Source organism: Phyllostomus discolor, chromosome 5 (assembly GCF_004126475.2).
Source record: "Phyllostomus discolor isolate MPI-MPIP mPhyDis1 chromosome 5, mPhyDis1.pri.v3, whole genome shotgun sequence".
Classification (NCBI taxonomy): domain Eukaryota; kingdom Metazoa; phylum Chordata; class Mammalia; order Chiroptera; family Phyllostomidae; genus Phyllostomus; species Phyllostomus discolor.
The window spans coordinates 57,251,746-57,279,555 of record NC_040907.2 but is presented as its reverse complement, the minus strand read 5'-3'; the positions used below and the strand labels follow the sequence as shown (position 1 = coordinate 57,279,555).

At 38.5% G+C, this 27,810-nt stretch overlaps 1 protein-coding gene across 1 annotated transcript in view; it reads right to left on the bottom strand.

Moving 5' to 3' along the window:
• Positions 1-22,004, bottom strand: part of ST6GALNAC5 (ST6 N-acetylgalactosaminide alpha-2,6-sialyltransferase 5) — a 158,286-nt gene extending 136,282 nt beyond the window's left edge. The window contains exons 1-2 of the mRNA XM_028513097.2: positions 21,686-22,004; positions 20,649-20,903 (exon numbers count right to left, since the gene is read on the bottom strand). Coding sequence (XP_028368898.1) covers positions 20,649-20,903; positions 21,686-21,700 — 270 coding nt within the window. The 5' untranslated portion in view covers positions 21,701-22,004. The remainder of the gene's footprint in view (positions 1-20,648; positions 20,904-21,685) is intronic.
• Between the last annotated feature and the right edge of the window lie 5,806 nt (positions 22,005-27,810).

Here is a 27,810-nt window from a genome sequence, read left to right as displayed (position 1 = left end):
TCTGCCTTCTTTTACCTCATCTTTCCTCGTCTTTCATACCACTTCATGTCTCAATGTGTCATTATGTGATTTTATCTTTCACTGCTATGAGATATGAAATACAATTCAGTCCATCCATCTGTCTGTCCATCTTTCCCTCCCTCCCCTCTTTCCTTCTTTATTAACCAGCTATTACTAAACACTCTATTCCAAGCTATTGAGTGATGGATCTCCAAATCTCACACAGTCCTTCAGGGCAGGATCTACATTTTATTCGTTGTGTTATTTCCTGTGTTTGCCAAGACTACAGGTGTCAATTATGGAGTAAATACATGAGTAGAACAAAACCCTGGTCTCTGATAACCTTACATGCTTGGGGCTACAGCAACGAATCTGGACATTCTTGAAAATGTCTTGCTTGTGAGAATAAACAGGTTATGGTGGATGATGAACACATGTTGACTCATTCTGAGGAAGAATTTATGAGACAGCTAGAGGCATTCACTACTCATTGCATATTTAATCCTCCTACTTTCTTTGCACAACTAGACAGATTGAGGACAAAAACTTAAAATAAGAGATTTAATTATGTGAGTTCTTGTTAGCATGTGTACTTTATGTTGGTTCATTTGTTTGTTGCCAAAAGGATTCCAGACATAGAAAAGCTGATTTTTTCCTTTTTTCCCAAATTTCCTCTGTATCAGCTATTAGTACAAGTGATCTTCCTACTAAAGAAATATGTAATTGTGTGCTGTTGCTTAAGGGTCTTCTCTTCTCACCTCAGAAATATGATGTTTTTCTTAGCAGTTAAGATGATGGTAATTTGAGTGAAACATTTAAAATATATTCAGATCTTTCTAGAATGGAAGGGAAAGTTGAGATACTGCATTTGCTTTATTCATACAGACGAGTATCATCAGAAACCACATTTATCTTCCCTGCTTACAAATAATGGTAACTACCTTCCAGAGTAAATAGAAAATCACTGTGACTAAAGAAAACAAAATTCCTAAACATGTTTCTCCCTATTTAAGATCTATCTTATGGTTTTGTGTCTTATTGCAAAATGCATTCTTTTGAAACAACAGCAAGAAACACAGAAGCCCTAAATAACAATAGCAGTAATAAAAGAGGCACAATCTTTTTCTCTGTCCATAGTAACACTCTCATGGGAATACTTTTATTCGAGACTGTCATGTAAGAGTTGTGAAATCAAGCTTCCTACAAGTGTGAGCTCCGAGAGACCTGAGAAATTTTACAACCTTGTAACTACTTACTCAATAGTGTATAAAGCAGGCCTATTTTTAGTCTATATAAACCAAACAGATGCTCAGCTGCACAGACATCTTCACATGACCTTTGTTAATAAAAAATCATCGTGCTTTGCCCTGGCTTATGTGGCTCAGTTGGTTGGAATGTTGTCCTATAGCTCAAAGGTTGTGGGTTCTATTCTGGTCAGGGCACATACTTAGGTTGTGGGTTCAATCCCTGGTCCACATGTGTGTGGGAGGCAACCAATCAATGTTTCCCTCTCTCTTTAAGAAAGCAATGAAAAATGTCCTTGGGTGAGAATTTTTTGAAAATCATGGTTCTTTTCCATGACAACTTATAATCAATCATTGTGCATGCTAGTCTTAACACAAAAGAATGTGTGATGGCTGGTATGACTAGTCACTGTATATGCAACATAATTGATGGAATAGACTTGAGGACCCACAGATAAACCTTTATACTTATGGTCAATTTACTTTTGACAAGTGTGCCAGGGCAATTGAATAGGGGAAAGAATAGTATTTTCAACAAATGGTGCTGGTACAACTAGATATCTGCATGTTAAGGGATGAAGTTAGACCTCTATGGAACATCATATACACAATTCAAGTTGGATCACAAACCTAAGAAGTAAAACTAGAAAACTCTTAAAACAAAACATAGGAGCAGATCTTCATGACCTTTGATTAGGAAATAGTTTCTTTAATATGACAACAAAAACACAAATGATAAAAAAAATAGACAAGTTAGCATCATTAAGATGAAAAAAGTATGCATCATTAGGTTAATGCAAATAAAAGTCACAATGAGATACTATTTCATACCCACTAGGATAGCTAGAATAAAAAAAATGATGATAACCCATGTTGGCAAAGAGGGATAAATCTCAACCCTCATGCATTACTGGTGAGACTGTAAAATGGCAGAGTCTCTTTGAAAAATAATTTGGCAGTTCCTCAAAAGGTTAAACTCCAGATTGCCATATGATCAAGCAATTCTACTCCCAGGTATATACCCAGAAAAAATGAAAATGTGGTCCACACAAAAACTGGTACTCAAATGTTCATTATTCTTTATTTTTAATAGCCAAAAAGTGGGAAAAACCAAAATTTCAATGAATTGATGAATGGATAAATAAAATATGGCAATTTTCAAAGGAATATTAATTGACAATAAAAAGTTGTGATACATGAACAAAGCTTTAAAATTATGTTAAGTGAAAGAAGCCTGTCAGAAAGGCTAAGTATTGAATGATTTCATTCATATAAAATGTACAGAAAAGGTAAGCCATAGAGACGGAAAGTATATTAGTGGTTTCCAGGGACTGAGAGGAAAAGAGAACAAGGAGAAATTGCTATGAACATGGGGCTTCTTTTAGGAGTGATGAAAATATGGTGGGATGAGTGGAGAAGTGCAAAGGGGGGAAAGTGGGACAACTGTAATAGAAAAACAATAAAAATGATAAAAAAAGAAACAAATTAGATTGTGGTGATGATGGCACGACTCTGGAAAAAACAATGAATTATATACTTTAAAAGGTGAATGATATGTGAATAAAACTTATCAAAAATCTAATCTGATCAAAAACCTCATTGAACATTTTCTTTATTGTCTGCTTTTTTCTAAATATATTAGGAGCTCCAAGGTAGAGTTCTTCTGCATCTTCCAATGTACCTCACTGAGAGTTCAGAAATACAAACTGCCACACAAAAATTTTTTTGACAGCTAAATAGAAAGCATCTAAACATATCAGGTAGGCAAATTAGAAAGTCCATCCACAAACCTATTCTCACTGAAAAAGTGATTTTCATGTGTATTCTAGCCACATGAGATAAAAATTAACACAATAAGAAGAAAGTTGGGCTAAAAACAACAGGGAAGTTTTCTCTTATCTGATTTAAATGCAAAGTTAGTAATCCAATTTTGGATTACATTTTCTTCTGGGATTTTTGTTTGGGGATAAGGTTGCCCTTAAATTATCTTTCTTTCTCAGTTGTTCCACTTATGGTTTTCATTACATTCACAGAACCAGGTCTTTTATTATTATTTTTAACTCTATGCTTTAGATGAAATCTCTTTCCATGTTTGATGATCATTTAAATAAATTACTGATATTGTTCCATTCCAATACTTGCTATAACGGGGTATTTAAAAAATATGGCTGGGATACTGTGCTAAAAGAATTACTAAATGAAAATATTTTCTACCTTCTGCAAGAGAAATCTGCGTAATGGAAAGTTTTATTGTAACAACTATACATTATGAATTATTATATATTTAAAACTAACATTGAATGACATGAGAATTGAGAAAAGTTTTGATATTACTTGTTGTCAACCTCTTTATGTAATCTTCCACTTTCCCACTTTTTGGTTATGCTCAAATTCAGGCATATGGTGTGGTCTACCCTATGTAAAAATAAAGTACATAGATAAAAAAGATCATAAGAAATCATTTCAAAATTTTTACAATGTTAATGCTACCTCTAGTTTATAAAATTCTTGGAGATTTTTAATTTATTATTCTACTTGTACATTTCTAAAATAACCACAATAGCCATATATCAATTAAAAATAATATTTTAAAGTTAGCCATTGACATAAGCACATCAAGTAAAATTTCTTTAAAAAGCTGGATAAAATGTTTTAAAATCTTTTTATTAAGTTAATTAACAACAAAGCAAGGAAAATACACAAAGGTTGAGAATAAAGCCACAGTACAAATCTAGCTGGTTGAGTAGACACTGTAGACAGCTGATGCTTTAAGGATAAGTGCTGATCCTTTGCCTAGAGCCTTGGTATTTAACAGCCACATGGAGAAGGCAAGTGTTAAGCCCAAGAAAGTGAGGGAAACCCCAAATGGCCAAAACCCTCAAGGAAAAGGTAAACTAGAAAAATAAAGTCCTTGTAGTACGAGGAAAGTATGAGAAAACTCGTCTACTCTGCCCTTGGCTCTGGGTGAAGGGAGTAAAAAATTTCTTCCTTGAGAATTCATAAAAATCATGTAGATTTGTGGTTTATATCCACATTATTGGAATGTGTGCAGAAGGTCAGGCTTATTTTAGAGTGGTAGTTCTTGGCAGAAACAAGTGCAAGCTTACTTTGGAGGCATGCATTTTCAACAGAGGTCACTAAAGATTTCTGATGACATAGGTCAGATGAACAAAGTCATGATAAACCTACACACCCACATAAACATAAATGCTACATGTAAATAAATAAGTTTCCTTGAATAAAATAATAACAAAAGCCAAAAATATTTAGGTTTCCAATGATTTAATGTACTGGAGTTATCAGATACAAAAATAAAATGTAGTCATATGTAAGGAAGGAGACACTATTTAAAAAGATCAGAGCAGGTTGGGGAAAAATCTAGAAATGACTTGGGGAAAAAATAATTGGTGGAAGAGTTAAATAGCAGATTTCACACAGTGTAATAAAGAATTATCCAACTGAACAATCAGAAGAAAATACCCAGAATTCAACATAGTTAGAGAAATAAATAAAACATGGTGAAGAGATAAAGGAAAGACAATATATTTGAAGAGACAATGGCTTAGACTACCTAAAGTGTAATGACAATCCACCTGATACCAAACATCTCATTATCAACAATGACATGGAGAAAACACAGAAATTAGGTCTTCAAAATACTATCAGAGAAAATTATTGGTGATCTTAAGTGGTATTCTCTTTCAAAAGTGTAGACAAAATAAAGATATTTTTAGGTAAACCGAAAAATTTACTTCAGGAAGGATGATGATAAAAATCTAAGTTGTAAGAAGGAATGATGAGCAAAACAACTGAAGAACTTCTTAATATATATGTAAATCTATATAAACATGATCTAAAAGAACAATAATGCTAATATCTAATTTGTTGGTCTTTAAGAAAAAACACCTGAAATGGAAGAGCATGTAAGATTAGCATGTGGGTTGACCAGCCTTAAAATGTTCTATGGTCCCTGAATTACCTGGAAAGAGGATAAAGATATTAACTTAGGACGTTAGTAAGTATGCATGTTAAAAATAAGAATGCTATGAAAAGAACAGAAACCAAGAATATAATTTTCAAGTCAATATAGTTTAAAAATGGAATAAGATGATGAAACAAAACAAAACAGGAACAAAATATAACAAAAACAAAACCCCATGAAACTCCACCAATCCAGAAGAAGGGGAAAAAGAAAAAGATGAAGAAAAAGGCATAGAATAAGAGACAAGTACAAAAGCAATGTTTAGAAAAAAGACAACCCTCCAATATTTTAGTAATATATAGGAAAAAAACAATAAATGTAAATGAACTAAACCCTTAAAAGGCAATGATTGCTAGTTAAGATGAAAAATTCCAGCTGTATGCTATTCACATAGGACATACATAATATTACTCACACACAGCATCAGATGAGAGGGCCCCTGACCAGGGCCTTATGTTATGGAAGTCCTGCCACTCAAAATGTGGTTCCAGGACCAATAGCAACAACATCACAAGGTGTCTGTTACAAATGCAAATTCTCAGACCCCAACTCAGACCTGAAGATTCTGGATTGCATTTTAATAAGACCCCTAGGTGATTCATACCCACACTGACACTTGATAAGTACCGCTTGCAGGACACAGCATAGCACCAGCAATGCACGAGTTACACTGAGGACCATTGGGGCACCTCCATCTCTTTGTCCCTGCATCAGCCATTACTGTCGACAACCACTCATGTCTAATACCACTCGCCCCAGAGAAAGCACTTACCCGCATTTCTTGCCCTCTAGCCTCAAAACAACAGGCCACTGTGCTGAAATGCCATGAAAATTTGTGGGTTGCACTACTGCTAAGGTAGAGCAGGTCACTGTTTCAGAGTATGTATGGGGAGAAGGGAGTAGAATGAGAAGAATGTGAGATTCTGATAAGTTTGAACATTGGAAAAGGAACTTCAGGCAGGGGGAAAGCTGGAAAAAAAAGAATAGGAAATCTTCAAAGAGGTAGTCTGCCTACATTTTGGAAAACTGGAGATAATTCAAGTAGACTTTTGTCAAGCATTACCCACATAAAATTCTCAAGCATTACCCACATAAAATTCTCAAGCATGGTATTATCCATTCTTATTTAATAAAGATTTAACTACTGTTCAAACAGAATGACCAAGGAAATTATTCTGATCAAATCCATAATTCCAATGGCTCAGACAAAACTTTTGAAACTTAAAAATCTTTCCTAAATGAAGACATAATTACTGATAAAGATGAAACCTTTGAAACTTGAAAATTTTTCTTAAATGAAGACATAATCATTGATAACCCATTAGGATGTATGAGAGCCTTCATTTGTACTCTTGCATCAGGCCAAGCAAATATTTGGGTTAGGTCTGGACAGCATAAAATGTAAGCACACAAGATGACTGAGAATTATAGGGTACAAATAGATATAAAAAGTACACAAGAACCAAAAGAAATTTTAATGGCTATTTAAAGTCAGCAAAAGGGAAACAAAAGACTTAAAATCATATAACTTTTAAAAAATACACAATATTCTCACATTTAGGTTTTAAAAAATAAAGAATGCAATGCAAAATATTGACAGAAATAAATCAAAACTGTATCATTAGTTACACCAAAGTGGCAGGATTATGAGAACAGTTCCTCTCTCCTATTTTTCAAAATGTTTACATTATTTTGAGATAAAGAAATTAATTAGTACAACTGATGGCTTCTCCCTTTCATTTTTTTAACTTTTATTTTTACATGTTTTCATGGAGATGGGAACAGCTAAGGGGTAGGGTGGCATGCACAGGTGTGAGGTAAGGGAGCTAAAGACTCAGGTGTTGCCCTGAGGATGGGAAAGGAGGGAAAGGTGAAGGAGGGACTTGCAAAAATGAATAACAGTGCCAATGTGCATTGCAGCATTACTTCCAATGGCCAAAAGGTGGAAAGAATGCAAGCCCCCTTCAAAAGATAAATGGACAAATAAAATCCATACAGTGGTTTATCCATACAATGGAATATTATTCAACCATAAAAGGAGCCAACTTCTGATACATGCTACAACATGGATAAATCTTGAAAACATTATAAAATAAGTCAGACATAAAATAATAAGTATTGAGTGACTCCACTTCTATGGAATATCAAGAATAAATACATTCATAGAGTAGAATAAAGATTACCAGGGCTATAGTGAAGGGTGGGGGTGGGAGTTATTACTTAGGTTATTGAACTCTGGGGTGATAAAAAGTTTGAATACAGATAATGGTGATGGTTGACAAAACTATGAATATTAAGGCACTAAACCGTACACTTAAAATGGGTAAAATGTCAGATTTTATGTTATGTATGTGTTACCACAATGAAAACATTTAAACAATGAACGGGATGGATTGAGTGACGCTTTAACCTGGAGGATAAAGGAGAGAGCTCAGGCAGCAACAGGAAGGGCTGATTAGATAAGGAGCTTTTTGGCAAAGATTACGTGTTTTCAGACAAATTCCTTTACTTGGAAGCCGCCAACCAAAATGTATAAAATATATCCCCTGCCAGTTGGCCGTCATGAGAGAGGCAGGCCCTGATGTCTCTAATGACAGAATTATTCTACCCGTGGAGTGGAAGAGTAATGAGAGTTCTGAGGTTATACCAAAATCAAGAAATAACAGCTAGTACATATTTGAAAAATGCAAGAAATAGAGTTGCTCAGAGAAATCATCGAGCACCAAAAGAAAAAAAAAGGAGTAGAGAAGAACAGTCATAGAATTTAATAAGTGGTAGGTTAAAATAAGATAAAAGAATTAAAAAGTGTTTTATAAAACTAGAAAATGAACAAGAAATGCATAAAAGTTTACTAATTAAAGAGGCGATAATTATTTGTGCTGTAAAATTTCTTTTTAGGAAAGATGGTTATGTCAAAGTAAAGTTGTACAGTATATAAACAAGGAGGGAGATCTGTACTCTATATGGATAGGGGATTGATTGAATCCCAGGGAGGAACCCTAGAAAATAAAGGCCAACATGAGGCACAGCTCTGGAAAGGGCGCACGCAGAGGGACTGTGAAGATGGAGCTCATGATCCTTAGCTGTACCCTTGAAGCCACGGGCCAAGCTGCCAAAATAGCTACTGATGGGTTGGAGGAAATTTAGAGAAAAGTGACAAGAAGGATTAAGGGACTATAAGGGATGATTTTTAAAACATAAATTCTAGAACACATTCTGTAGCTGAGCAAACATGCAGAGAATGAATGGTAGGGACAGAAGCATCACAATTAAAAAGTACTGGAGGATGGTAAACACCAGGGAAAGAAAGGTGCTTTCTAAGTTAGTGGAAAGATGTCTATAGCTTAATAAGTGGAGAGTTCACCACAACGATCAACACACATTTCCTCTAATTGGAAAATATTTTGATTTTAAGCCATTAAATAAGACAGGTCTTTCACTAAGATCTAACAGTGTTGTTCATGCCCTTCTGTATTCCACGGATCATATCTTGTTGGTAATACTGTATACACATGGGCCCCACAGGCCCAACACATGTGAATAAAAAATAGAAAGGGAGGATATTAAAATTTCACATATACACATTCGATATGTATGAAAAATCTGTAAGGGAATACATTAAATTATCAGCAGTAATTATATCTTGGTAGTAGGTTTATGAATAATTATTTTTTCTACCTTTTGCCATTTTTGAGATCAGTATTATGCATTTACAACTGAGCGGGGGTTAAGTTGGTTTTCAGAACCAGCACTCTGCCTCTGCTCCCTTCTCTATTTTTTTTTAACGTGGCTGAGTGCAAATAATGCAGAGGAAGGACAAAGGCATTCAATAATCTCCAATACAGTCTGGGGGCAGTTTGTGTGAAATACTAACTACTATGTTTTGGTGTTTGCTGGTTGTCAGAATACCCTGGAAGACACATAAAGTGAAATTTGACTCTTTTCCATAATTCAGACTTCTAAAGAGTGAGACACCATCAGAATGTTCACTGGGCCTATTAAGAATAGTCTTTACTCAGCCGACCAATCGATATTGCTATTCATAACTCCCTGGATGACCTGAGACTTTTCATCATAGGCACTATGGGGCTCACTCCAGAAAAACAAAAACAAAAAAACAACTGCTGTGAGTCCTAGTCAGAGGGACTTATTTTTGAGGAAGTGATGCTGGTTCTGTTCTGTTATCAAACAACACCTCAGGTCCCATTCAAATGTAATAATGTCAATAACTGTGACCTGTCTGTAGACACTGCACAGCCCACAATAAGACACTCCTACTTGCCTTCCTAAGACTCGGGAGCAACTGATGTTAACATCTCATTCTGGTCCTTAGTCTTGGTCCTGGGTCCAATTATTTCATCTTAACACCTCACTATTACAGGGTCATTGCATTGGGAAAGCCTGTTCTCTATGACAGCTCTCTCTGACTTTTATTTCTGAAATTTTGGGGGCCCATTAAAAACCCATCATATTTCAAACAGAACCAAAAACTACACACAGTTGTTAATAAGAGTAAGGCAAGGAACATACAAGTTCCTACAATCCTTTTTCCCTTCTCCAGGATCTGGAATACAGAAGAATGTTATCATTTCCTGCACTTTGTTCAAAACTTGAAACAAGCAGAGTAAAAATGAAATGAACCAGCTTTAGATTGCAGTACAGCGTGGAAGCAGATACCACGTCAGGTAGTTCAAGACAACCTGGAAATCCCCGCCAGCAGCCTGGCAGGTGTGACACTGACAAGTAACCATAAAACCAGAGTTCATTCAGGTATACATAATTTTGCTTCCAACCAAATGAATGAATTAGGAATCAGACTCCCTCTTGGCAAGTTTTACATTACTTTATGGCCAATTTCCTTCTGATGCAAGGGAAATAGAAACTTTACTTTTCTTAGAAGTTGTTAACAAACTTAGGTGATTGAAAAGAATGATAATTGCTCTGTCTGTAACTATGTGGGAAATGAAAAGAGCGGAAACTGCTCTCCACCTCGTACTTCCAACAGATCTATGCGGGGTAAGATTTATTATGCAACCAAGTCTCCCTTGACAAGATTATTCTAGAATAAAGCTTCCTCCAGTAGAACTATTACATAATAAAGTTTCTTCCAGCACATTCATTCCATACCCTACTGCTCTGCTGCAGGTGGTGGGTTTAATTCCTGTCATAGCTAGCATACATTGTGGAGTCTCCACCAACAGCTTGCTTCAGCCTTAACCATAACACCATCGTTTTTGCTCAAGTCAGTATGTGGTGTTAAGATGCACGGTAAGGTTCAAAATTAGACAAAGGTGGAATGCCATCTGGCGTCATCCTCAAACTCTCTTCACTAACTACAGAGAGGCAGTCTCGAACCACTAACCTTCTGCTGTTTGAAAGCTGCATTCAGACTGTCTGTGCCCACACATTGGGATGGGCAATCACAGAAAATTGTGGTTGGCAGAAACTTTAGGTCCATTTATTTATTTTTATTTTTATTTTTTTATCCTTACCCGAGGACGTGCTCATTGCTTTTAGAGAGAGAAGAAGGGAGGGAGGGGGGAGAGAGAAAGAGAGAGAGAAACATTGATTGATTGCTTCTTGTATGTGCCACGAACCAGAGATTGAATCCACAATGTAGGTATGTGTCCTGACTGAGAACTGAACCCATAGGCCATACCAACCAGAGCAGAAATCTTAGGTCCCTTTATCCTCTGGCCACTAACATCACTTAATGCAGGTCATAGCAACAGTCTGCTAACTGGTCCCTCTTCCCATAACCTAAGACCTTTCTGACCTGTACCACACTGAAGCAATGTTGATACACTGAGATACACATATGAGGGAGTGTCTTCTTTAATTTACCTTTTAAAGACTTCCCCAAAGCTTTCAGGATAAAATCTGATCTCCATAGCCTGTAAATAGACAAATGTGCACTGTACTTTTTGGTATTTACCTGTCTTTCTCAGAGCTGTAAGTTTTGTGGAGTCAAACATTACACCTTATTCATTATTGCCACTTGGGTTCTGAATACAATGGGAGATATATGGTAGATAAACAATATTATTTGGCAAATGAGGGAATGAGTGAATCTATTGGGTTGGCCAAAAAGTCCATTATGTCTTTTTCCATAAGACAGCTCTCATAGTACTTAGTTGTCTTTAACTTCATTTGAAGCAATTTTGTTAGATTGTATTGTGACAGTTGCCACATCAGTGTGCATTTTTAAAAAACTTATCAAAATTGGTGAATTTCTGTGCAGCCATTTTAATATTGATGATGGAAGAAAATACACAACATTTTTGGTATGTTATGCTTTATTATTTCAAGAAAGGTAAAAACACACTGAAACACACAAAAAAGATTTGTGCAGGGTATGGAGAAGGTGCTGTGACTGATCAAACATGTCAAAAGTGATTTGAAAAGTTTCTTGGTACTATTGACATTTTGGCCAAATAATTCTTTGCTGTGGGGCTGTCTTATGTACTGGAAGACATTTAGCAGCAGCCCTGGCCTCCACCCTCTAGAAGCCAATAGCAGGAGATAGCTGACATACTCAAAATAACCAAATCAATAAAGTTATTGGTGAAAATGAAAAGTGTGTCTTTTACTCCACGGGAAAAAAAAACATGATGGCCTTTTTAGCCTACCCAATAGTTTAAGCTCCTTTTCTACAGACAAGCTCAGGCCAAGAAGTTTCCCATCATGCGAAAAGCTCACAAGTAAAAAGCTTCAGCATGTCCCATGCCTCCTACAACACCATATTTTCCTCACACATGGACATCCCTGGATGTCACACCTGGTCAACTGCTCTGGAAAGGTCAGCAAATGCTGTTCTGTACTTAAAGGGAAACCACAAATTAATCGTATGCCACATATGTGAAATCCTTCTGCCCCTACTTATCATTTCTGTCATTTCAATGATTAGTAAGTCTATTAGCTGGACTTGTTCAAATCTCTTTCTATTACATGTAATTACAGCAGGACTCTGCTCACCAAACATTCAACAAAGATTTATTGAGTTTGATGTGTGTAAGGTACAGTTTTAGGTTCTGGAAATACCAGGATGTGTAAGTTACGTTCCTAGCCTCAAGAAAGTAGAGCTAGTCAGTGAGACAAGTATGCAGAAAAATAATCACAATATGGTGTCATTATAGGCATGTATAGGATACAGAGAATACTTCAGCACTTATAAAGGTACAGTAATGGTAATATGTATTTCCTCCACACTGATTTTCCTGCAGTAGGGACTGAGTCCTTCCTCTCTTTTTCTCCCTTGTGTCTAACACATGGTAGGCAGGCACCCAGTCAATATGTGACTGACTAATGCATGGCAAGCATAAGAGAATGTGGGATCAACCCTGCACAGGGATTGTATCCGGAAAAACTTTAGAAAGGAGATGCTTGCACTAGATCTTAATGAATGATCAGTTCTTCACCAGTGGATACAGTGAGAAAGGGCATTCCTCAATGAAGGAAAAGCAGGTAAGTGTGAAACAGCAAGCTGTGTTCCCAGGGTGTGTGGAGCCTGGGCTGAGGGGAGCTGTGGGAGGTGAGGTTCAAGGAGTAGGCCCGGTAGACCCTGTCCGGGCTTTGGGAGCCTTCCTGTGGAGTCTGAACTTGATGCTTTAGGCAATGGGAAGCCATTAGAAGCACGCAAGGAACATGAACAGATCTGTAAATTAGAAACGCAAGATTGCAGCTCAGTCAGTAGAGAAGTCCCATATGTGCAATTAATTTCCAGAATATGCTTTCTCATAAAAAACATTTTAACTCTGCATTTCAGTGTGCCAGAGTATCCTCAGAATCTGTGAGCTTCCCAGAACACTACGGGATACCTTCTTAGCTATTTAAAGAGAATAAAATAAAAAAGTTTCCTTTTCATGCTGAGCTACAACTTACCGAGGTTACTTTCCTCTACCATAGATAAAATGATTTCTTAGTTGCCCAAAGGGATTTTATCTCACAGTACGTATTACATCTTAGAACCCAGGAGGAGTGGATGATCACTTGTAGAATGGCAGTTCTTCACACCCTCGTTTAACTGAGTCTTTTTATGATGTTTTCTTCCCCACAGTGGAGAAGGTAATTCAGCTAAATGAGTGGTCTGGTCAGGACAGTTTCTGCAAAAATTAAACACAAGACTTCTTTTGGCTTACTCTTTAAAGGCACTCCGATTTGTAAATTGTTCCATTTTTATGGCCACCATACATTTTACGCAGGTGTTAGAGAGTACCCATCGCTAAGTCAGTGGTTGGTGGAAGAAGCTCTTAACTATCCAGAGGCATATTCTGGTATTCATTTCAGAATAAGGTGTTGAAATATTCATTTCTTTCCAATAATTGGGTAGGTCCAGGCTCTTTGTTTCAATAAATTATGTTCAAATAATATTGAGTCTGAATTTCCCTTATGGTATAATGATTTTCACAGCAGAGACCCACATTTTAGCATCAGCTCTGCCACTAACCCAAAACTTTGGTCAAACCACATGACCGCTCATGAATTCCTTTTGATAATTTTTAAGTTTTTCTTTTAGTCCTAAAATTCTGAGTGTGCTTTTAGAGATCTGATAAGTACCTGAATGAAGAAATGAAATAGTCACAAAGCTACACATTATGGTAGCTTTGTAACTGTTTCTGAGAAATAGTTACTTATGATGTGTAGCTATTCATTTTCAGGAACTCCAAATGGTCAGACACTCTTAATGCAGGCTTATTTTGCAAAAAAATCAAAATCTTTATATAGATATACTAATTTATTCAACAAATATTTGTTCAAGAACCATTTTATTAAAGATTGAGAATACGATGACAAACAAAGAGAAGGAAAAATTCCTAGACTCTAAGAGCTGATTGTCAAGTGGGGAAGGCAGACAATTTTGGACAAGAAATGACAATGAACCAGAATAAGTATTATCAAGGGATCCTGGCTATGAAGACAAAACTTACAGCTCAGCTCTGACCTGGGCTATAAGTCAGAAAGGTTTCCCTGTGGACATGCTGTCTAACTGAGAATATACATGCCTGTGACTTTTATTTGGGAAACCACATTGAACAGAGCATGCAATAAAAATATTTATTTGTCCCAGGCCCAGACTAAGCACTTAAGACTAAAAGAGCTTGTAAAAAAGAACCCGAGTACATCTCATAAAAGTCCCCACGCCCAAGTTTTTATCAGCCATTTCATCATAAATTTACTGACTCCCAAGATAATTCTTCTCTTGAATCAAGTTCACAAGGTATGGGTAATATTATTATTATTTAAGATATAATCATTCCTTGTCTTCCTGTCTTTAAGATCCTTCACAGCTGCTCTAAGAGCATATAATAGGTATATAGGAGGCTTTTGAAATGATTTGTTGATTAATGATGGGTTTTAATTTTTCAAAGTCTTTTAAAAAAATCTTTAATCTCCCTTTACCCCAGTATTTGCTGGACAGGAATTATGTTGTGCTGCCACTTGGCCCTGGGGTTATAAAGAGTCCTCTCTAAAGCAAATGCCAAAATGCCAGGACAGGTCTGACTGCAAATATTCTGTCTTGTAGCCAACACAATTACATTCAAATTCATCATGGCACAGGTCATGAGATTTGGTTTGGAAAACATGGTCACCATGTGTTACAAAGATAGTTGAACAAGGTAACTGGGCTAGCTCCCTTCAAAAGATGGAAGACCCTATGCCATGCCTAAGAAAAACATAAAGAGGTTGTTTACTTTTAATAAAATCAACCCACTTTGAAGTTGCTTTGATATCTAAGTTATTAACTATTCATTGGATGTCATATACTAAATTATATACATATACATACACATATATACACACATATATAATTTATATATAATACAAGCACATATGTATTAAAAAGCTCATGAGTAACAAAATTTTAGTTTGAACATCTTATAACTTCTAAGGTAATAATAATATTGAACTTGTTTTATAAAAGAGAAAGATCACAGAAATTGCCTCTTTTTTAGTCTCAATGCCTTGATTTATTGTTTCCTGGTTTCACATTGTTATTCAGAACTTGCTTTATTATTTAACCTTCCTTGCCTCTTTGTCTTTTCTCTCCAATGAGATCAAAGGTTCTTTGAGGGTAGGAATTGTGTTCTTTCTCTAGAATATCCAATTTTTCAACTATTAGGCCTTCATTGAATATTTACTAAGGGCAATGATTAATTAAAAAACCCAGAAACAAATTAGCTGTAGAACTACACCTTGTGATGATTAAAAATGTTTCAAACGATGATTTTCAAACTTTAATGTTCATAAGAATTGTAAAGGAAGCCTGTTAAAGTATAGGTTCCTAGACCTCACTCCCAAAGGTTCTTATGTTTTAAATAATTGCCTCTTTCCTTCCCATTATTATATTATTATTATACCAAATTTAAGAAGGATGAGGCATGCTAGGGCCTTGGGACTACACTGATGTTTCTTGTAGAGAAAGGACTTGACACAGGGTGAGTTGGCTCTGTCCTTCCTGGCACACGCCCCCTCCCCCCACACACCTACTTTCTTTTTCTTCCTTCAGTAAATACTTATTGTGTGCCCACTAAGTACCTAACACTGCTCTAGGGCCTAAAGTTAAACTGGTCAACAAGATGAACAAATACTTTGCTATCATAGTGCTTAGATTCTCTTGGGGGGAGGATAAACAGTAGACAACTAAACTTTACAATGATTTCAGATAATAAGAATTATACGGAAAATAAAACAGGCTGATGTAACAGAGAATTACTGTTAAGGAGGGGGCTGTTTAAAGACTGTTGAGGAGGGGGCCACAAGAAGATGACATCTGATCTGAGGGCTGAATGACCAGAAGAAACGAACCATGCAAAATCTTAATCAGGAGCTTTACAGAGAAAGGAAACAGCCAGTACAAAGGTCCTGAAGCAGAATGAGTGTTTCAGGATCTGCCAGGAGGCCAGAATGCCAGATACTTGAGAGGGAGCCAGGTCAGATTCATCTCCAAGGTGTGGTTTGGGCTTTGGCACGGAGGTATCTTGGGGTTCCTCCTGTGGGGAGCTGGATAAATACTCCCAGCTCTCATAAAATTAAGGAAGATTAAGTATTTTAATACATGTTATATAAACAATTCTTCCAAACCAATCACATTATTACAATGCCTCACCCATGCAAAAAACACTGTCTATCACATGATTCCTTTGGGTTGTTGCTTTGTGAAAAAAGGATTTCATTATCATTGGCTGATTATATTTTGTAATATGTGAGTATTTAAAGTGAGTTTGCTTTGAATTTATTTAAGGTCCAAATTATTTATAACTTATTGGATAACTCCAATACCATAAAATAAAGTTTAATAAATGATATAAACTTGTATTAGAGAATTTGTATGCTTTTCTAAAGGAAGAATACTTATATCATAATTTCAAAGTAATTTACATAGCATGTGGTTTTTTTCCCTGGTGTTGAATTATTTTTCAATTCTGGTATTGATTTATCTTATTTCAAATGCACATCTACCAACTAATAGTTATAGTATTATCACCTCTAAGTAGTTTGTTTTGTTCAAATAACTAAGACTGATAGAAGGAAAGAAGCAAAGAAAGAAGCAAGAAGCATGTTACAGGTATGTATAAAATCCATTTCTGGGAGCTACTACTGAAGCAAGGAGATAGCAGCCCAGTTTCAGACCACATTGATCATTGGCCTTTCCTAAGCCATCTCAGAAAAGGGCAATCCAGGTGACAAATGGGCCTTCTGTGATAAGGGCTCCTGTCCACTGGAAATGGTAATCAGCTCACAGTTTCATTTCACAAAGTCCACCAGATGGCAAATGACTTTATCTACCCAGACCAGATCCAGACTGGAAATAAAATGGTGCTCCATGCCCCTTCCACTCTGCTTGGGAGACTTGGGGCTTTCCTCAGAGGGTTGCTTGATTGAGTGTCCATATGTGTTTCAGTTTGGTTATATATTATGCTGCAATTCTAAATGCAGAAGGTTCTCAAAGCCATGAAAATTGGCTTCTTTGCTTGTGTCTGGCCAGTAAGGTTAGAAGTCAATGGTTTTTAAAAATGGGAACCAGGAAAGTAATGGCAAGACACAGATGCACTTGCTGCAATGACAGACATGTAACAAGGTGGAAATGAATTGGTGGAAACATGTGTGGGAAAAGGTCTGGGGGAAAGGGGTTGGAAATGGAGAGAAAGAATGTAACAGAAAATGAATGCCTTCATTATTGCAAGAAACCACAAGTACTCTTCACTTGGTCTTGCTGTAATTACGATTTCAGCTCACATAGTCTGTAAAAAAGGAAGTCGGAAATATGACCATGAAAAGTGATATTTTAAGCTTCAACACATATTGCTCATCACTGACTTGACTTGCAGCATGTCTTTCAACAAAAGCACATAGTGATTTAATCTCAACAGTAATTTAGTCTGCAGCCATATGAGACAAGACTATCATTGCAGACAGGCTGTAATTTGTGAAATTCAGGTGCTTGGGATTAGGACCACCTGTTGAATTTAACCTTGGAGTTATAATGTTAATACTGTCATGCAACTGAACAGAAACACTACATATTTAGCAGTCTTTGGGACCTCTGGCCATGGAGATGTGAACATTTTCCTAAATAGTATCTGTAACTCTCTCCAGAATCTCTAAATCAATGGCAAATAAAAAGTCTGTTGGAATTCTGATTCAATATGCAGCAGCATATGGCTTGCTGGTCATTGCATTCAGCACATCCTGTAATTTTTCTAAGGCCTGATGTGAGAGTTAAAACAAAAAACAAAAAAAGCAATCACAGTATCATCTGGTAACGTAACAGGAACAGAAAAGCTTTCCTTTTTACCCTCCCTAGTGTTAACTGAAAAAAATTCTTAGTAATATTCTAACAAATCTCTGCCTAAGCAAGAGTATAGGAGGATTCCAAATAAACCTGATTGAACAGCACCTTTTGAAGAACACAAAAACATTTTACACATGCACATTCAGACAGCCATCAGAAATTGAACTCCGCCTAATTTCTAGCCAGCTAAATAGTAACAGTAAAAAGGGTTGAGGATTGCATTTTGGGCAGAAGTTTACATATAACTCAGTGGGACAATTAGGGTGCAGCCTAGAAAGAGGGCATAGATTTTAAGATTTGCATTTGTTCCCTAGCTTGGGGTGGGATAAACCTTATTGAACCCTTTGGGAATGGAATTTTGTGAGATGTTGGTTTTCTGTTATAGAATTTCATTACTATTTAATTATCTGCAGAGATATTCCTGGTCACATTTATAATTCTCTGTTAACAATTCCAAAGACATTCACACATATTTATCATACACATAATACTTCCAGGTTATAAAACTCTTTACTACAGATTATCTAACTTTCTCATATAGAATTTCAACATTCCTTCCAAAAAAAGAGCTGCTCTTCATTTTAATGAAATAAGGCTCTGATACATTGAAAATGGAATCTAACATATTTGCTTGAAGAAGCATTGTTTTGAAAACAAACACGAGGGCATCATATTTTGCATCAGATTATCAACATTCTTAGCTGGCCTGTCTGTCCAGCAGAAGGGCACAGGCAAGAAAAGTATTACCAATATGTTCCTGAAGGCCAACCAAAGCTTTCAGCAAATGTACCTTTTGACACCCCTATTCATCAAAACTCCACCCATGCTAATAGCCAATTCTACAAAACAATCACCATGAAGATCCACTAAGTTCCATATACTCATCATATACCAATTACACACAATCACCACATCCATTCGCTGTCAGAGGTCACTGTCTGAACTTTCTTAGAACTCCAGCCCTTATCGGTTTCTCCTACATGCAGATACAAAGTGTGGAGTCAATCAAGAACTTAGAAAACTGAAGCTATAATTGTAAAATTGATGACCCTCTCGACTTTTGATTTTGAGCTTACCATCAACCCCCTCCCACAAATCACTTCCTAATGAAATCTCTTCCTCTTTTTGGCTTCTCTGAATTCTTCCCAGTGCAAGTTCCACATTTTTGAAGAAACTTTCCTTGATCCTTCTCATCTCTAGACCCAAGAGTACTAACAGTTTATTATGTCTTGCACTTCTTATACATTTATCTACCAGTCTGTCTATCTGTCTATCTATCATCTATCTATCTATACTTCCTGGCATGTTCCCCACCCCAGGCAAAGATCCTGAAAGCCTGGATCCTGTCTTAACTTCTTTTGTACCTTCCAAAATGCTTAGCATCATTCATTGCACAAATGAATGGAAATATTTTAATTGTTGCTTTTTTTCTTTATTGTTATTCAAGTAGAGTTGTCTCCATTTTCTCACCACCACTTTCCCCTGCCCCACCCACCCCACCTCCCACTCTCAATCCTACCCCCTTTGGCTTTGTCCATGGGTCTTTTATACATGTTCCCGGATGACCCTTCCTCTTCTTGACTGTTACTTTCAAAAAGTTTGAAAAAAAAAGTTTGACTTTTTCATGGAGAGTAAGAGCAATCTTTTCACACAAAAGGATCACCTGCTAAATATTACTTTGGTTCACAACCGTAAGGTCTAGTAATATAAAAAGCAGAATAGTTGGGTGGCTTCAAGAAATCCTCTAGCTTTATAGAGAAGACATAGAGTGGAATTTTGTTTTAATCAAAATATATTAGCAGATTCAAATAATAGGGAATACATTTAAACTGTATTAAATTGCCTTTTCAGAATCAGGAAACTTGATTAGGATTCTCCCAGAGGCTTCACACATTGAAACCAGAAATTCATTATTCCAGGGACAGGAGGCTCAATTTTCTTTAAAAAATTATCTTATTAATTATTAGCCACGCCATGTAGCCGGCTTCCCGGCAGGCAGAGGAAAACAGGCCCTCAACGACAGTTTCAAGCCAATGGAGGCTGAGTTTGCGCCTCCAGCCTTCCGCGCCTGTTCGGGCACCGCTCCCCAGGGCTGTGGTACCTCTGCTCAGAGCAATCGGAAACACAGGTCTGAGGGGAATCTTTGAGCCAGAGCAGTCGCCGTGGACTGGCTGCTGCTCACCCTCGGGTTAGCGGTCAGAGGGATGCTAGGACTGACACTCGCACCATCCCAGGTCTCCTCCTACAGGGGCGCGCCTGGATTGCCAAACCCAAAGCTGCAGGAAACCTGCACACCGCCCCCCCCCCGCCCCCCGCCCCGTCCCCCCGCCCCCAGCAGTTGAAATTTTGGGGATCAGAGGATTCTAGTTCCAGGGCCCATTCCTGTTAGGAAATTAGGCTTTGGGGCTCACTCATTCCATCCCTATTCCCTGAAAAACTTTGCATCCTTTTTCAAATAGGCATTCATGTCAAGTAAGAACTATCCCACCCCACCCCAGCGGGTCCACTGTGCCTTCCGGAGTCCGAAAGGCACCTACTCACGGCACCTCTCAGCCCCAGGAAAGAGGGCAGGTTCAGGTGTGCGGGATTCCCTGCTGAGTGGCGTGCCGGTTGGCGAGAAAGCTGTCACCTTGTGGTCCGCCACGCCAAGGTATCCGTCCATCGGTCGCGGTCCCGCGGGGATTCCGGGGCGCGACGGGGGGCTGCTCTCCGCCGACGGCTGCGCGCTGCCTGTGGCCGCTGGTTGCTGCTGCTGCTGTTGCTGCTGCTGCTGCTGCTGCCGCTGCTGCGGGGGCCGGTCCTTCTGGCCGCCGAGGCTGCTGTACACGAGCAACAAGCTGGTGCACATAGTGGTGAGCGCTAAACACACTGCCAGACCATGGCGCTGCGGGCGGGCGGGAGAGAGCAGAGAGCGGCTCAGAGCCGACCCGGCAGGAGCGCGCCTGCTGGAAACACCCTCAAAATTGCCGGACTGGCCAGGGGGAGGTCCTGGAGCGGGAACTGGCCAGGGTCCTGGTCTCGGCAGCGCTCAGCCGGGGCAGAAGCGGCAGAGTCCCAGTGCGTACCGCAGGGGATGCTCCCGGCTTGTAGCTGCTCTCAGCCGACGCCACCTCCCAGATCTCTAGGCAGAGGGCAGGTGGTGCGCGGCGCCTGGCTACTGGTGGGAGAGCGCGCCGGCGGTGAGGACAGGGGTGGGCTCGCACTTTGGGAAGGGGACCCTCTCGCCAACTCGCCTGCTGGAAATCTCTACACCCTTGCACCCTCTCCTTCCTAGACCCGTAGGGGATCCTTGCAAGTTTGAAATACAAGGAAACCAAGAAAGTCTGCAAAGGTCCCCCTTTCTTGTCCCTCTTAGTTTTTGCCAGGCGGTTGCCTCTCCCATCCCCCGAGCATTGAGCCCACCACTCCAGCTCTCCGCTGGTCCCTCAGACTTCCTGCGGAGATCCAGGGGCGGAGGCAACCGAGTTCCATCCCGGCTCTGGGATTCCTACCCACGCAGAACCGAGAAATCGTGAGGGGACGCGGAGCAGGTGGAAAGTTATCCCTTTGTAACAGACGACCTCGCAGCGCTGGATTAGGCGCCCCTGGAGCTCTCCCGTGCACCCCGAGGACGCAGTGCCCAAGGGTCCCCGCCTTTGCCCAGAGGAGTTGCAACAAATGACTCACCATTAGGGTCTTCATTTTGGGCACCTCTTTTGTGCGGAATCCTCAGGCACATGCGTCCGGGGCTACTTTTTGTTGGAGGATTTCCATGATGGGTGATGGGGCGCAGGCGGCTCTGATTTTAGCCAGGCGGCCGCCTGCAGCTGAGTGGGCACGCGAGCCTTGGGACCCAGGAAGCGCCGCCGTTGCAGAGATTAGAGACAGAATTAAAACTGAACCGGACCCTAGTAGTCTCTCAGTGATCTACACAACTGCCGCCTGCCGCCGCCTGCTGGGTCCTAAAGACCTCTTTATCCCCATTTCCCGCCCCCAAATATTCTTTCTAGCCTAGTGGAATTTCTGGGGCGAGAGAGTTAACCGTGCCAGTATACCCACCTCTTGGTCCGAGGGCTTATTTATCTTTTATGAAATCATCAAATTAAAAAAAAAAAAGGGAAAACCGAACTGGATTCTGAGCGTGATTCCCATTTGAAAATTTGCAAACTAAATTTTCTCCCCTGTGATTTTGATAAAAACAAGTCAACTGCCCAAATGTCAGTTGCCCCATTTGTAGCTTTTGCATTTATGTTCATAGCATGGGGAAATCTATCACAAAATATTTTTTTCAAAAATTATTTATTGTTTCCGTTTTCCAATAGTAAGCTTTCTCATATTCTCTTCTCCCTTAATTTTACTTTTCAAATCCAGTTATTCTCATGCAATCTTTGCATCATAATTTTTATCTAAATTATTTCATTCAATGCTTGTTTTCAATATTACCATTGATATTGCTATTGGATCTTTGAGGTCTTTAGTGTTCATCTAAATGATTTTAAAGTGTAAAAACATTCAACACATCATATCCACATGATTAACTAGACCTGTAGAATCTTCCTAATTTTAATGAAAGACTTGTGGCTCCCAGAGACAGAACTGCTTAACTGCTTGTTTTGTAAGTCTCCTAGGGCCTTTGGTGCTCTTCTTGCCTTAGTCTATTGCACTGACAGTACACAATTTCATATTCAAAATTTCAATTAAAATGTTTAAAATTTTTTTTTATATTGAGAAAGTCACACCAATAGCCTGTTTAAAGGATCCTCTCACCCCACACTGAATTGCCAATGAAATTTGTTAAATGTCTAATTTAGCTAAAAACATACTTCTTGTGAAATAGGTCAGTGAAAATAGTTATATTAATATATTACTTAACACCTCACCTGTAGCAGTGTAATGTTAAAGATTACATTAAGATGGAGATGATCAGCAGGCCAACTGAACCATAGGCATAATAAGAGCTTTCTCAAGGCCAAAAAAGGCATTACAATCCTTTTTTTAATCTCCACTAATCCATGGCTGGACTGATGATACAACAGGAACTATTTTTAACTTGTGAGGCATCCTTCCATAGTTAGTATTAGGAAAGTTAAAATTATTGGTGCAACTATGGCTATCAATGCAATGTGTTTGGGGGAAGAAGCATACAGAATTTAGCCTTACAAGGAAAGCCAAAATATTGTAAACACTGTCTAACACTGCCAGCCTTTAAGCTATTTATTCAGTTTGTGCTTTAGGCATGAATGGTACCAGTTGTTAAAGCAGGAAAAGCAGCAGCCAGAGGAGAATCTTATTAGATCTTGGCAATTCTTTATTGTATGGTTGCACTTGACACTCAAATTAGTGAATCAAAGGACCAACTTGATGAATCATTGCGGGCAGATTATCTGTGTTTCTCCAGAGCTCCTTTCGAGACGCTACTAGATTTGGCTCCTGCATTTTTCAGTATTATTCCCCTTCCATCTAGCAAGTTGCCCAGTGACCGATAAAGCACTTCTAATATATTTTGCCATGCCAAACAGAGCCATCAAATTTATGATTTAAGCTCATGGCAGCACATTGGACATCTGTTACACAGTATGTCTGACCAAATGCATTAAGCTTATGCTTTTTTTTCTCTCCTGAGATAGCAGTTAGCTAGTTATTAAATCTACTTATGAAATGGCCAGGTTAAATTAAAAAATACAATTCTGAACTTGATTTGAATATTTGATTAGATTAATGCAATGGTTTTAGGTACTCTGCCTTGGGAGCCAAATGGACAAGGTGGGGTGAGAGAAGGGCAGAGAAAATCAGTAACAAAAATTAAAATCCTTGTGTGTTCAATTTAGTGATCATTTAATGATTTCCTGCTATCTGATGGATCTATATTTGAAAACAGAGGTAAATGGGACAGAGATCCTCTTCTCTAAGGGGTCACCACTCTGTGTGCATGAGTGCATACATGCATGTGTACGTGTGTGCACATCTCAAGTCAAAAGGTATGCAATGAAAGACAGAATGCTAGAGATTCAGCATATATTTACCAAGTACCTACCACATTAAGCACCTACTCTGGTGAGCACCTCCAATGTGGGAGGTATTGGGGATACCTGGATGAATAGATCACATGTTAGCTCTCAGGGACTCACAGCCTATTCCCAGATAAGTGCTATAAGCCCTTATGCTACAAAGGACTAGGAAACAATCAAAGCACTTGATTTATTTTTCAACTTCTGAGAGCTTGCTTATTTCAGATCTGAGGAGTGTGACATCTTAAAGATATCCACCTATGCTTGTGTAACTTTATGCACACATTTAAGTTAATAAATTGGATAGCCAGAAAGAGCAGAGAATAGGTGGTGTTCACAGACATCTGATTGACTTGGAGGCAAGTAGACGAGTCAATAAAGCTTTTTTAGTTCATCTAACTTGTCCAGTTTAATACAAAGTGAGTCAGAGAATCACAATTTGCTTCTCAAAATCCAGGTAGCTGAGATGGATTTCTTAGCATTTAAAATTTTGCCACAGTTCTGCCTCCAGTGCCATCACATCCAATCAAATAGATTTATAGTGAAAAATAAGAAAGGAAAAGAATTTGAGTGTTTCACAATGTAGGTTATGTGATAAACTAAAGGAGAGAATTTATGAAACAAGGCATATCAGGCGTGGGGAGGGAGGAGGTGGAATCTGAAGCTCAGAGGGCAGGCGAGCCTGCGCACTCAGCCACAGAGGTGCTACAAAACTACCAAAGAAGGCAGAAAGACAGGCTGCTGAAAATCCCTGAGCCCTACCCCTGACTCCTAAATAACCTCTCATCTCAGAAACAAATATTTTAACCATTTCAAAGATGGATGAAAAAGCAGATAGCAGCATAATGTAAACTGCATTTGAGATACAGCTGTTTTTTACCTTATGATATTAAAAGGAAAGAGAAAGATTCTGCCATGTGCAGTAAAAGCAAAAAGGTTAATGTGGCAGAGAGTCCTAAAACAAATGTGATACTTATCCATTGGTGTTCTACAGTTTACTTAGCTCTCTTTTTTTTCATAGTCTGTGCCAGCTGAGCTTGTTGGTTGGGAACAAGTTTCCAGAGTCAGGCTGCCAAGACCCAGATTCTGTTTTTACCACCTACAAGCTCTGTGACCTTGGGTAACTTACTTAGCTGTGCCCTACTTTCTTTATCTGTAAAACTGCAATCATAGGAGTACCTACCTCAAAGCATTATTGTGAAGCATTAAATAAGATACTATAAGTGAAGTGTCAAGAGGAGTACTAAGAGATTGTTAACTATTTTACTTTATGATTATGATTAATACAATAAAATGTGTGTGAAGGCAAAAGACCAGAGCTTGACCTGTGTGACCAAGAGCTGTGTGACTTTTAGCCATAGACTTAAAAAATATTAAGCAAACTCTTAACATACCTCTAAATTGCATACAACAAAGCCTATTCCACAAATTGTTAAAGGGTGCATTGGAATACTATGTTTGTGATTGTTTTGTACACTATGGAGCTCTGTAATAACTAAGATAATAATAACTCATTTCTTCATCCAACAAGTATCAGTTGAGCATTTACTGTATGCCAGGCACTGTTCTGGCCCCTGGGAATGTGACCGAGACACACAAGGAACCTGCCCCATGAGGCTCACATTTCAAGCTTGGTCAATAAACCAATATAATAAAATGTCAGACACCAGAAGGGAAAGCAAAGTAAAGCAGTCAGAGATTGGGGTGGAGGTGTATGTGCTGTTTAAACTAGGATGGTGACATTTGAGCAGAGGTTTGAATAAAGCGAGGGAGTGAGCCATGAGGCTATCTGGAAGAAGGGAATTCCAGGCAGAAGCAGCATGTACAAAGGCCGTGAGGTAAGAGCTTTAATGGCATATTAAGGAGACAGCAAGGAGGTCAGTGTGGCTGGAGTTTAGGAAGCAAGAAGACTGGTAGAGGATGGCAGAGAGGTAGTCTGTGGCCAGATAATCTAGGGCCTCACAGGCCATGAAAAGGGTGGTGTGAAGAAAACCAGCTGAAGTTTAAAGCATTGGAAGGACATGTACTCTTGATGTTTTGGAAAGGTCACCTGGCTGCTCTGTTGGGAAAAGCTTTTGGGGGGAACAAGAGTGGGAGCAGGAAGACCCCCTTATGAAGCCATTAGAGTAGTCTAACTAGAAGGAGGACATAGCACTTTTAAGAGGAGTGATGGGTTTCAGGATTTGCTGACTATTGGGTAGGAGATATAAGAAAATGAAAAGAGGCAAGCAAATGCAAGCCTTTTGGACTGGGCAGCTGGGAGAATGGAGAATTTGGATTTAGATGTATTCAATATGAGATGTCACAGGCAATTGGAGTTTAGGCATGATGTTGGGCTTAAAGACATGAACTGGGCATGACAGTTCATGAAAGGATGAGGTCATGTAGCAATGAGCCAGGGCACAGAAGGAAAGTGGTCACAGGCTTGAGCCCTGGGAGCTCCAAATTTCAGATGCTGCCAAGAATAGGAGGTGTCATTATAATAATGATAAAACTGAAAAGTAAAAAAAAATGACTCTCTGAACTTGATTTGATTTAGGTGGCTGATTACTGTCATTTTGAATGGATTTTCCATTCCAAGACAGTTAGTCATTTATGTCCTCAAAGCACTTTTCAAATTCTATTATTGTACTAAGCATATTCATTTATATATTTATTGTTCATTCTTCCTTCTAGATCATAAATTTTCTAGAACTGGAACTATGTCCTATTACTGTTTATACCCTACAAGTCCAGCACATAACTGAGGGTAATAATATTAATCACTAACATTCATCCAGCCCTTATTATATGCCAGCACTGGTCTGAGTTTTACATATATTAGCTTGTTTAGTCCCCACGTGACCCATGAGGTAGGCATTATTACATCCCCATTTAACAAATGAATGAACTGAAGCATTGAGTCATTTGTCCAAAGTTGCCAGATAAGTAAGTGGTAGTATTGGGCTAAATATTTGTTAAAAAATAAATATTTGGCCTCAGCTAGTGTGGCTCAGTTGGTCAGAGCCAAAACGTCATGTGTTCAAATCCTGGTTAGGGCACAGGCCTAGGTTGTGGGTTTGTCCCCAGCCAGGGCGCCCACCAGAGGAAGACGATTGGTGTTTCTTACTCACATTGATGTTTCTCTGCCTTCTCTTTCTTCCTCCCTCCCCGCTCTCTAAAAGAGTAAAAATAAACATTAAAAATAAATAAATAAATATTTGTTAAAGTATAAATGAATAGAAGTTTTGTAAGAGTTCCTATAACCCAGTTCTACTGAACTGTAAACTGGTCTGATGATAAGAAGATATAATTTACATCCTGTATACATGTAATATAGCCAAAGGTACTTGTTTATTTTGTGACATATTTTTTGATATTTTATTATTCAAGATATATTTTATATACAGTAAAATACACAAAATTTAAGTGTACAGTTTGATGAGATTTGTCAAAATTATACATCTGTTAACCACTACCACTGTCAAGAAATAGATCATTTCTGTCACCCCAAATAATACCCTCATGCTATCTTCTACTCATGTTAACCCCCTGATAAGCAAATAAGCAAACGTTTTGATTTTTATCACTATAAATTAGCTTTCCCCATTTTAGAACTTATATAGATGAAAATATATAGAATTTAGTCTGACTTCTTTCACTTAGCATAAAGTTTTGAGGTGTATCATGTTCTTTAGTGTATTAATAGTTTGTTCCCTTCAAACTGAACTAACAAACAAAATAGAGGCCGACTCATAGATAGAGAGCAGGATGACAGCTAAGGATGGGGGAGGTTAGGGAGTGGAGGGATGGAGCAAGACAGAA